Here is a 12492-nt window from a genome sequence, read left to right as displayed (position 1 = left end):
AGAAAGAATAGACTTATTTACACCAATTGTCTGACAGAACACACAATAAAAATGCGAGCGGAGTAGTTCATGATATTCGGCGGATACCTGATAAGCTGTCGTCTGACAAGAAAGCACAAAAAAAAGCAATAAAGTATTTGGCCCGTACGGGGATCGAACCCGCGACCTTGGCGTTATTAGCACCACGCTCTAACCAACTGAGCTAACCGGCCATTGATGAGCGGCTTTTTGTTGTAATGAGCATATATAAAACAATATCAATAAATAACAATGCATGCAATAATACATTGCATGCGTGACCGAAATGTATACTGTGCGACAAACTGCGTTGTTCCGCAGAGCTTAAATGTTCTAAATCACGTCTCACTTCAAAAAAAAAACAAAAAAAAACAACTTAAGACGTATTTTGATATTTCTAAAAATGTTTTTGTTATGGTTTACTTCCAATATAAACACCGAAGTAGCAATTTGAGTTCAAAACCAATACCAAGCTTCCAGTCAGGCCTTTAATTAAGACCCATTAACCATCTCTGTTACAGGGGTGCCAGATAGGGTATGGGAAGAAAATAATTCTTCCTCAATAGCAAACGTTACTGCGTTTGATATACAGAATAGTATAGTGATGTATACTCACTGTGATGTTTCATTTAAGTGTTTCGTATTTTATGCGGAGTACATAACGAGCTTTGTCTGTACACAAATTCGGCAATGTAATTATTATTTGGGATTTAGGAAAGACATATTTTGGGATTTAGGAAACACATCCTCAGCCTTCTCCATGGACCTCGTGGCGCAACGGTAGCGCGTCTGACTCCAGATCAGAAGGTTGCGTGTTCAAATCACGTCGGGGTCAGTTTTTTGGTAATCTTCGACGAAAACGTTATAAGCGCCTTTTTAAATCAATTGTTTTAATAGCCAATACTCTTTTGTTAGGTGGTATTTGTTATATATATATATATATAAAATAATGGAAAGGAAAAAGGAAGGAAAATAATGGAATATATTGGAATATATATATATAAATATTCATTCATTTTTCCATTATTTTCCTATCAGTAAAACTACAAAAAACTGACCACCTAGATTTTCACAGCTGATGGACAATAATGAAAAATATGGACTATATGTGGAAACTTGCCAAAACTGATCCAGCTAATTAATATGAATTGTGCTTCAAGTGACGTTTAAATGTTTAATTTATTTTATTTATTTACGTTTTGTTATTAGGGTAGTTTATTAGCCGATAAATAACAGTTAACAAAAACGTTAGGGCTCGTCCGGGATTTGAACCCGGGACCTCTCGCACCCTAAGCGAGAATCATACCCCTAGACCAACGAGCCAGCACGTGTAACTAGCGTTGTCGTTTGTGTATTTACATGTGTAATAGTAACATTAAAAAATAAAAATAAAGAATTGTTTCATTAAAGTTGAAAGCTTTTAAGGTATAAAGCGTTGTGCAGAGCATTATTTTTCGAATGTAAAGAAACATTTTTCTTTTTCTAAAGTAATATTTGGTATCGAAGTTGAAATCTTGGTATCATAACAACCTTGCTTCCCCACACAACCTTAAGCCAGTGTTGGCAAGGTGGGTTTAAGGTAGCTTCAAGACTGTTACCGTTGGTGTTCCAGCACTAGCTCACAGTTGGCACCCAACAAAATGGCTGACATTGAGCCAGAATTGGCGCAGTGTCAGCTTGCTACATGCAATATAGTTCACTACTACTTCTTATCAGCGCTTTGTGTACCTAAATACATCAACAAAATGACTGTTTAGTTACTTTTAATTATGAATTGCAACTGCTAAGTCGTTCCCCAGTGCTAGACCTTGAGTTACTCTAGTTATGAACTATTCCACAGCTTATACCAATGATCTGCATATTATAATATATTAAAGAAGGACACAGGCCTTCAGATATTAGTATTATTGCTGGCTCTGATTATGAAATATTCTATTGTTTTTGTATAGCTACAATAGGCATAATATAGTAAAAGGACACCGATACAGATTCTCTGGTTTAAATACTGCCCACTAGGTGGCGCTACGTTCATTCTCCTGCAAACTGGAACGACGTGTGAACAGTATAAAGCAATTAATGTTGCATTCATATTTAAATAATTAAAAGGATGTGAAGGGAGAGAATACACAGCAACAAAATGTACTAGTTGTTCTCTTGTTTAGAGAGTGGAGTGACCATTTATTCAACTCATCTTATGCCTTGCCAGTGGAAACTGTTTTTGGTCAGTTTGTATGTGTCTTCCAGAAGATAGTGGTGTAGAGAGGTGTCTGTAGTCTCCGATAACCCTCCTGGGCTTTTTAGGCACCATAGAAATCATCGTAACTCCAGTTGATGAGTATTGTTTTGTGGTAATGGAACGTTTTAGGGAGTAAGAGTAATTACTCTATACAAAATGGCGGATAATGTGCTGGACACATTGCATATAAAAAATTAGATCTGATTTCTAGAGTTCAATAAGGGGATCACATTTCTGCAGCTACACTCTGGAGTGCATGCTATTTTTCAAAAAAACTTGCACTCTAGGGAAGACTTGCACCCGACGGCCAGGCTTTAGCAGTTGATGGACATTTCCTAGATATGCAACCATTTCCACTTGTAGTAATGAACTGATATTGAATAATCCAACCACCTCTCAGTGAAGATAAACAGTTGAGGAAAACACAGCAGCTGTTAAGGTTCGACTGCAGAGCGATGACAATAATGGGAGCACATCCCAGGTTAAAGATATGATTTTATTTATATCTTTTCATTTTGTTACTAGAAATCCAACATTTGAAACCAGTGGTGCGTAGAGCTCATAAGAGTATGAGTAAAACCAAATATTATTAAATTCAGTGAATAATTCATGATGACTGATCAAGTTTCTGTCTGACTTTCAGTCCAGATGATGTGTTTTTGTGCTAATGAATCTAGTGTTCATCTAAAGATTTGAGTATAAACATCTAAACATATTTCAGTTCTAGCATCACAATAAGCTGATTATAATCATAGCATTACATATAATCTTTAAGTCTAAGCTTAACACAAATTTATCCATAATCAAATGCACTTTTGCTATACTAAAAAAAAGGTATTTGTTCTGTTCTGCACAGTACATTTTCTCCTACTTTATTTGAAAACACAAAGCAAACACACACACACACATACACACACACTTCAAATTTTTCAATTTATATCAATTCAATTCTTTTTGAGATTTTGTTCTTGGATGTGCACTCTTTCTTTACAAATGTCGACATCTGCTCACTTTCCTCTAGTGTGATCGTATTTAATATCCCAATGAAATTTGTGTAGAAAGGTCAGTGGAAATCACAAAATATAGAATACAACTTTTTAAATTTTTGAAGGTCTTATCTATCAGTCCAAATAAAGCACATTTCCAAAAACAAAAAAAACCCAAAAGCATTGAAAACAATAAACAAGGATCAGTTAAAGTTACTAATTTGCACTAGAAAACCTGGAAGACCATTTAGACTTATGATTAAAGAAGTGACCATCATCATGTGAAAACAGCCTCAGCCACGGCTTACTGGTAACAGTTTTCCACAAATGAATGGGCCATTTCACCCCTCATATGCCAACCCCAAAGTCAAAAGAGACAAAGAGTGTGTGTGCATGCACATGTGTGAGTGAGTGTATGAGAGAAAGAGAGACAGAGACGGAGACAGACAGACAGACAGACAGAAGTGATAAACAGGTGGTCATCCTGCTCTAAGAGGCAGTGAATTTTCTGAGTGTGATGACGACGAGGGCAAGGAGAACAGATGCTCCAAGGAACACAGCAATGACAATGGCTGTGATGGCACCTGGGCCAAGGACACCTGTAAAACACACACACACATACACACATACACAAATTCAAGACATATGGTTTCAGATTGCTTTGTTATTCTTGAAACTCTTCAGTATCATTTATAATACCCCTCACATTCTTCACTACTCAGTAAACAGTCACAGCAGTACTTTCAGATGTTCATCAAGAAACTTCGAAAATGTTCATGGGCGGGGGGGTCTCTAAAACCTAAATACTGCTCACTCTTAAATCAGTAATTTGTTAAGACCTTTTCATTTGAAATAATTTTTCCATGTTCATGTACATACATTTCTCGAATTACATCTCTTCTTTACTAGTGTATGTTTATCAAATACTATACATTTTTACCCAATACAGCACATTCATTATCTTTTGTTGGTTTTTTGCACTGTGTTTTGGACACAAACGCAAGAATTTCCTCCAAGATCAATAAAGTCTATCATCTCTGGTCTTATATTAAATATTTTGAGAATTTACCATACTACTTTGCTATTTCCTATTAACAGGAAAATTAAACAGAAAATCCTGAAAAATTATTTAAAAATAAATAAATTGGCATATTTATTGGGTGATTATTAATATGCCATATGTAGCACATTTACTATCTAAAAGTCTTATACACTATATATAATATACTCACCAGTCACTTGCTCATGTATCGAATCAGCCAATCATGTGGCATCAACACAATGTGAAAAATCAAGCACAACTCATCAAACCTTGAGGTGGCTAGGCTGCAACAGCACAATATCAGATCAGGCCAAAAACAAGAATCTGGGAGGTTATCATGGATACAGACTTACCAAAACTGGACAGATAAAAACTAGAAAAAAAGACAAGATGTCTTCAACAATTTAGTTTCATTGAACCTGTGCCCATTATAGGCTCAGATTCCTGTTAAATGCTGACAGGAGTGGAGCCCAATGTGGCCATCTGTTGTTTTAGCCTATTTATATCAAGGTGTAATGTTTTGTACATCCTTGGCTGCTTTTCTGCTCATCACAGTTGTAAAAAGTGATTATTCGAGTTACTACATACTTAGTGAACACAGGATACATGAATGTGTATAAAGTGGAAAGTGAGTAGTGTAGCTCACTGGTATAGAATAACATTTACGGAATTACAACTTCCAACAATTTCTTTACAAGAAAAGATTTCTATCCCACCCTGCTTCAATAAACCCCTCTGTAGACAATATGACCAAAAGTACATGGACACCTGACCATTCACATCCGTATGTCCCATTTCAGATGTACAGTATCTCACAAAAGTGAGTACACCCCTCACATTTTTGTAAATATTTTATTGTATCTTTTCATGTGACAACACTGAAGAATTGACACTCTGCTACAATGTAAAGTAGTGAGTGTACAGCCTGTATAACAGTGTAAATTTGCTGTCCCCTCAAAATAACTCAACACACAACCATTAATGTCTAAACCGTTGGCAACAAAAGTGAGTACACCCCTAAGAGGAAATGTCCAAATTGGGCCCAATTAGCCATTTACCCTCCCCGGTGTCATGTGACTCGTTAGCGTTACAAGGTCTCGGGTGTGAATGAGGAGCAGGTGTGTTAAATTTGGTGTTATCACTCTCACACTCTCTCATACTGGTCACTGGAAGTTCAACATGGCACCTCATGGCAAAGAACTCTCTGAGGATCTGAAAAAAAGAATTGTTGCTTTACATAAAGATGGCCTAGACTATAAGAAGGTAGAAGACCCTGAAACTGAGCTGCAGCATGGTGGGCAAGACCATACAGCGGTTTTACAGGACAGGTTCCACTCAGAACAGGCCTCATGAGTGCACGTGCTCATCATCATATCTGGAGGTTGTCTTTGGGAAATAGACGTATAAGTGCTGCCAGCATTGCTGCAGAGGTTGAAGGGGTCTCTAACATCCACCAGCTCTGTGATGTCATCATGGAGGAGTGGAAGTGGACTCCAGTGGCAACCTGTGAAGCTCTGGTGAACTCCATGCCCAAGAGGGTTAAGGCAGTGCTGGAAAATAATGGTGGCCACACAAAATATTGACACTTTGGGCCCAATTTGGACATTTCCACTTAGGGGTGTACTCACTTTTGGTGCCAACGGTTTAGACATTAATGGCTGTGTGTTGAGTTATTTTGAGGGGACAGCAAATTTACACTGTTATACAGGCTGTACACTCACTACTTTACATTGGAGCAGAGTGTCATTTCTTCAGTCTTGTCACATGAAAAGATATAATATCTACAAAAATGTGAGGGGTGTACTCACTTTTGTGAGATACTGTAGCACTTGTTATAATAACCTCCACTCTCCTGAGAAGTCTTTCCATTCAATTTTGCCCTGCAGCTGTGGGGATCTGGTTGTTCAGCCACAAGAGTATTTGGATGAGGAGGCCTTAGGCATAGTCAGCATTCCAGTTCATCCTAAAGGTGTTTAGAGGTGTTGAGATCTAGACTATAGGCAGGGCATTTGAGTTCCTTTATTTCCTTGAAAAATCATTCATAGAGCTTGCTTTGTACACAGGGGCATTGTCATGCTGGAACAAGTTTGGGAAGTTCTAGTGTAGGGAAATTGTAACACTACTGCATACAAAGATAGTCTAGACAAGTTTGTGCTTCTATCTTTGTGGAAACAGTTTGGGGAAGACCCTTAATGGCTGTGCAGTGAAGGTAAGGTGTCCACAAATATTTGGTCATGTAGTGTACACTGAAACGATTTGGTCTAATTTTTAAGTTAGAAATAACTTACTGAGCACTTTATGGGAGTAATGATTTTGTGCTGTTTGGATCAACATAATATGATGCTACTAATGTTTCTAATACAGAGTTTAGGGAATAAGTGACTAGAGCTTTTACACTGGACACGCCACCCACTTCCTGTGTGAAGAGTGACTGTACCTTCCTCCTCCATTGTCGTGGTCTCTGTGTTGTCAATGTAATCAACAGCGAAGGTGGTTTGTGTCAGGTCTGGAGTTGGGTCCTTAGTCGTGACCGGGCCCACATCTGTTCCATCATCTCCTGAATGTGTGCCCTGGTTATCGCTATGTAGCGTGGGAGAAGCCTCAGCCACAGTTTCTATTGAATCACATATCTTGGAATCAGCTGGCCAGAAACCTTAATCTCAATTAAAATACAACTCTATACAAGTATGCACACACACACAAACACACACAGTAAGGGAAACTGAACATAAATGACATCTTTGATATTTAACAGGAAGTAACTGGTTGTGCATTGCTGATTTTTTAATCATTATTTCAAAGCAAGCATGTGTCTTGCTTTGTTTTATACCACTATTAAGTTCTTTACTCTGATTGGGCTGAAGATGTTGATTTATTTTCTATAACAGCATGGCTTGGACACTAGTTAGTGCTTTGTAAAGGTCGGAGATTTTCTGGCACTTGAATGTCTATAGAACAAGGTGAATTTGCAGTTTCTCTGTAACATGATGTTACATGATATTAAATGCAATTATTAATGGTATAACATGATTCTTTAGTACAAAAAAATCGGTTGTTTTGGGTTGTTCTGGGATTAATTTCAAAAACATCATGAAAGATTGTTCTTTTTATGCTTTATTGCTGTTTTCTTGTTATCTTTTGGGTCTGTATTCATGCCCTAATTTTATATAGGAATACGTAACATTGCTTTAATCACATGGAAAATTACACCCAGTGTGTTCTGAGGATGAAGTTGTAAGGGTGATATTATGCCCACCCAGAGCTGCTCTTATTTCCATAGACAGACCTGGTGACAGATTCATATATCTTTATAAAAACTTCTGTGGTTTGTACATGGACATAGTGAGCTTAGAGAGAGTGAGACTGCAATGTTGAGAATATGATGAAATTGGAACTGAAACTAGTCAAGCCTGGAAAAATCTACATCATAGCAATTTTTCCAACCTAACCATGCTTTAATGGTAATGTCGTGTTGGCATGAGCATAAGATGTAGGACGGAAGGTTGTAGGTGGCAGTAAGCATTAGTCACTCATCGCTTTGTTCATGCCAGGACAGTAGCTGAAAACGTGAATGAGTGTCTTTGTGGAAAATTAGCATGGATTACTCAGTAGTTATTTTGCCTTCCACTCTTCCGCTCTCCTTTTTTTTCTTCTTCTCTGTCCTCACGTCTCTTGCTTGCATTCCTCAGGTCATGGCATGGACACATCATGTGACTTTTCACACCTAGGCGCTAGCCATGGAAACCTGACCCCAGTTCCTGTGGTACTGATTCCCAGAGTCTTAAAAAATACTGCATGGAAAGAGTTACTGTCCTTATCTGCAAGGGACACCATAGTCACAGTCTTATCTTCAGGGTAGAATACAGCCTTTGAGTAGACACATGACTTGTAAATCCACACATTCATGCATGGAAGAAACTCAATTAAGCTCTTGTTAACTCACCTGACTGGGAAATTCTAAACAAAAACCACCAAGGAAACCTTCAGAAATGTCTCATTAAGAAACCTTTAAAAGCATGCCATTTCTTTTTGGAAGAAATGTTATTATTTAGCATCTAAACCACTTTCACTTCTGTCACACTTTACTATTAAACTCTTCTCATAACTTTAAAAATAAAATGATGGTTATGATGCAGAGCAAGTGCGCATGTGCTGATGAGCAGCATGCACTTTTTTTTTGCATGTTTACTTGTGCTGATGAAGCGTCTCTTGTTGTTGGAGCACCATCAATGCTCGCCTTCACACTGGGCCACAAAAGGGCACTTGTATGAACCGGAGAAGCAGCGAGTAACAGCCCCAAAACATGGTGTGTGTACTGGAGGCTACTCAAACTCATTTATGAGGCCACATATGGAAAAGCTAGCAGTTTGTGGCTTTGGTTGCGATTGCGCGTTTTCAGTAAATGTAAGCTGTGTATCAATTCTGCAGAAGTTAAAGAGGGACAAAGTGTCACAGCATTACCTCAAGCATATTAATATCAAAAGCACCTAAATCTCTCATTCAAACACATGTAAAAATGTAAACTAACCTAGACATGGAGCAACCTAGAAACTTGCCTAGTCTGTGTTGCACTCTACCTTTTTTTAACCATTCTCGATTTATCTTGAAATGTATTGATGGTAAAAGCAATGTTCTCCATTTTATCTAGCACTAATCAGTGCTGTATAGATCGTTAAAAACTAGGAGCTTATAATCAGAAACTAGCACCACTGTTGTCGTGCTCTTGCACCGTTTTTACTCCATGAAAACAGGTTTAAAACATGGAGAACTGTGTAATTAAAAATGTATTAGTAAAATAGTAAAATATTAGTATGTCTAGCTTTTATATCTGGTTTCTCTCCATATATATCTGAGCTTGTTTTGGACATTGGGATACTGGGACAGGATTGGGACTCTTAATTCTGCTTGACTGAAATGATATTTTTGCATCTATGGCATATAAAGACATCCTACATATGGCGGACCTTCAGCCACATAGTGCAAGTCTGCAAGAAATGTCAGAGCTCAAAAGTCCAACAATTACATTTTCTCCCTTCAAATGGCATGATTATGTAAAAGTTCTTGTCCTATAGGGTTTTTCCAAAACACAACAACCGTAAAACTGAAAATATTATTCTGCACTTTCAGCTAGAATAAATATTAGTTATGACACGTAGCTTTTACCTCCCCCATAGCTAGTTTCAAAATATACTCCTGCAAACCTTCCTTTTTCTCCCCTGGCTTAAATACTTTGGCCTTTTCAAAATAATTGGAAATAGTTTAATTTATGAGGCCAACATGCAGTTCCTATCTTTATGGGAAGGCTTTCGGTCAGTAGGGACATGGCCTTGCAATGTCTTCATTCTGACTGATCCTTAGCACCAGAGTTTGAGTTTTGCATTATGTTTAAAAAAAAAAAAACTGTTCAGGTCCAATGTTTTCTTTCTTTGCCAAGTCTCAAATGTTAGACAAATGTTTCAGTTGTGGGTTACTGATATGACTGTGTATTTAGACTGTGCTTCATATACAGTATATCTTAACTGTACCATATCAATGTAATATTTGGTCTTTAAATTGTGTGTGATTTAGAAGAGTTATGAGGCACTTTCATGCCATTTAAACATGCTAAGTTTTACCAGCAAACCCATCAAAGTTCTTCATGTAATAACAACAGATAACAGAACTTCATTCAAACCCTAACAGAAAACTCTGCCTACATACATCTGTTGTTCTTTTGGGAATTTTCCACAACTTAACACTCATGCCATACTGCCTACTTGTGTACTTAACCTGTGTACTCTTGCCTTGATGCATTAGGACTGATGGGTTGCTTTTCCAGAGTGTCTAACAAACCCATTCTTTGTCCAATGTAAAGCACTGAGGTGTGAAAGAAATTGCCAAATTACTGAGAGTAATGGCAAGAAACTGCAAAATAATATAGGCCATAAAGTTCATTTACAAAGTTGTGCGTGTTTGCGCAAGTCCTTCCTACAACTGTTTTTTTTCCCATAGTTTTATTTATTTATATTTATATATATATATATATATAAATATATTTATATATATATATATATATATATATATATATATATATATATATATATATTTATATATTTAAATATATATTTATATATATATATTTATATTTATATATATAAATATATATATAAATATATAATTTTTTTTTTAGCATAACCCTTAGATTCACAAGACGTCTTAAGTGTAAAATGCAGAAACGCTTAATAACATTCCTAAAGCTTTAAAATGTTCAAAAACTATTTTTTTTGCTGACAGTAAGGGCCTCTTAAATGCCACAGGTACTCATCTCATATTTTGATCACGCAATGATTCAGTAATATCTTGTCTGTTTATTTGAATGAAAAATTAAAAGAAATGACCTTTCTAGAAACCCAAATAGTTTACACAAATATTAGTCAATCACAACTGAAGACACTAGTCTGTAACCAACATCACATTAAGCTCAATCTTCATAATTCAAGTAATTACTATCAGTGAGGAAAAGGATTCTAAGACTTATTGCAAATCTGGCAAGAAATGACCCTTACCTGTACGTACAAAAGCCACACAGAGGGCAAAAACTGTGAGGAAGAGAAATCTGGACTCTGTGCTGAAGCTTCTGTAAAAGGCCATGTTGTCTGAGCTGTTCACCAGGCGTCTCACCGCTAATTCCAGACCAGGGGCTCAGAGTAGAAGAGGTAGTGTGAGAGGGTGGAGGAGCAAAAGGGTGAAAAGGTGGAAAAAGGAGGGGTGTCCCATTTACCAGACAGACTGGACATTGTCAGCATCTCCACCTACAGCCTCCTTTCATGCACATTCTCACAATCTTAATATCCAATATGTCTTAACTCGCACTGTAACAAAGGATATTTAAGCTATTCTTAAATTTTGCAGCCTCTTGATAAACAGTAAGTAGCAATCAGCATTTGATTTCAGATCGTCAATAACCATTAATACACCTGATGTAAAATAATATAATAAAAACGTATCCCTAGAGCCTAAGACCAGCCATGTTGCTTAGATTATAGTGTCGATGGAATCAATGTCTTCTAAAATAAATGACATCTAATTCAAATCAGAAAACTTTGAAAGCATAGAAAAGCAAGCAGGATCATCTAAAAATGTGGCTTTAACAGTAATCCTGAATGATTTATTAAAGAGGAACAATAACTTACAAAAAAAACAATCATCATCAATCACTATTGGTATTGCTGATAGTCATAAAAAAGTCACAGAACCATTATATTCCTGAACTTTCAACCTACAGGTTATTCCACTTACAGTTCAAGTTTGCATTATTTACAGGCCACTTTTTGAGGTAGTAAGGTGTAAATTAAACGAATGCAAAATCAACTGACAAATGAATTTTCATCAACAGCAAGGTTTGTTTAAAGGAAGACCCTACTCTGAATGATTGCTCTGAAAGCACTAACATGCAGCAGTCATCACTGCAGTAAAGTTTTGCCTCAATCTGAGCATCTTCCATAAAGCATGAATAAAGTTAAATACTTTAAAATGAAACACAGCATTATAGTGGCTGCTTAAATGTGCATATAAATTCATGATTTAAGTGACAACAAAAGCACCAAATCATTGTTAAGCAGAAAAACACTAAACACATGAAAATGAAGTTTGCATTCATGCTTTACAGAGAAACAAAAATCCTGACTATCTCTGTTTAAATGCAGAAACATCCATAGAGAGAGACAAGACAATGTAGAACAGCCCACACAAGAGACTGTCTTTTATTCTTTTTCCATATTGCAATAAAAAAGTATGACTCAGTTGGTTCATTTTCTCCATATATTATAATACAGATGCAGAATTGAAAGTTTATTTTTTAAACAGCCTATTATCTTACAAGAAATGGATAACTACTTGGAACTTTCAAACACGTCCTTAAAACAGGACGGCAGTGATTATATATGCCCTTAGGTCCTACTTTGTCGTCATCTTCTGCCAACACATGGCAATGAAGAAATGAAGAGAGGGAGGAAAACAAATGAAGCAAAATTAATAAATAACAAATGACACGATGGGTATATAGATCATTTTGTCTAAATTTATCTTTATAACTGCTTTAATGAGCACGTTAAAATAACTAAATTATTTGTGACTTGGGGATGTGGATGAATCCTTCATGAAGACATCCAGAAATAATCTCGCACAAAGCTGGAACACGTGTATTCCCATTGTTCATCAGTGACAGTTTC

At 36.7% G+C, this 12492-nt stretch overlaps 1 protein-coding gene and 3 non-coding genes across 4 annotated transcripts; 1 reads left to right on the top strand and 3 right to left on the bottom strand.

Moving 5' to 3' along the window:
* Positions 1-138: 138 nt before the first annotated feature.
* Positions 139-212, bottom strand: trnai-aau (transfer RNA isoleucine (anticodon AAU)). Its single transcript has one exon. It is a non-coding gene; the product is annotated as a tRNA-Ile (tRNA).
* A 569-nt stretch (positions 213-781) lies between these two features.
* Positions 782-853, top strand: trnaw-cca (transfer RNA tryptophan (anticodon CCA)). The gene has a single exon. It is a non-coding gene; the product is annotated as a tRNA-Trp (tRNA).
* A 416-nt stretch (positions 854-1269) lies between these two features.
* Positions 1270-1341, bottom strand: trnap-agg (transfer RNA proline (anticodon AGG)). Its single transcript has one exon. It is a non-coding gene; the product is annotated as a tRNA-Pro (tRNA).
* A 1468-nt stretch (positions 1342-2809) lies between these two features.
* On the bottom strand, positions 2810-11211 carry snorc (secondary ossification center associated regulator of chondrocyte maturation). Its single transcript, XM_058419021.1, has 3 exons — positions 10828-11211; positions 6720-6896; positions 2810-3839 (listed from the first exon to the last, which is right to left on the bottom strand). The coding sequence occupies exons 1-3, from the start codon at positions 10910-10912 to the stop codon at positions 3730-3732; spliced, it is 372 nt and encodes a 123-aa protein (XP_058275004.1). The 5' UTR covers positions 10913-11211; the 3' UTR covers positions 2810-3729.
* Positions 11212-12492: the final 1281 nt, after the last annotated feature.

This window comes from Hemibagrus wyckioides, linkage group LG20 (assembly GCF_019097595.1).
Source record: "Hemibagrus wyckioides isolate EC202008001 linkage group LG20, SWU_Hwy_1.0, whole genome shotgun sequence".
Lineage (NCBI taxonomy): Eukaryota > Metazoa > Chordata > Actinopteri > Siluriformes > Bagridae > Hemibagrus > Hemibagrus wyckioides.
This window is presented reverse-complemented; position numbering and strand designations above follow the sequence as displayed.

What these genes read in the sequence shown, in the direction of transcription:
- snorc (XM_058419021.1), bottom strand. Translation starts at nt 10,912, where the DNA reads ATGGCCTTTTACAGAAGCTTCAGCACAGAGTCCAGATTTCTCTTCCTC. An exon ending in TGTGGCTTTTGTACGTACAG is followed by an intron (nt 6,897 to 10,827) that starts GTAAGGGTCATT and finishes GTGATTCAATAG; the next exon opens with AAACTGTGGCTGAGGCTTCT. An exon ending in CACGACAATGGAGGAGGAAG is followed by an intron (nt 3,840 to 6,719) that starts GTACAGTCACTC and finishes TGTGTTTTACAG; the next exon opens with GTGTCCTTGGCCCAGGTGCC.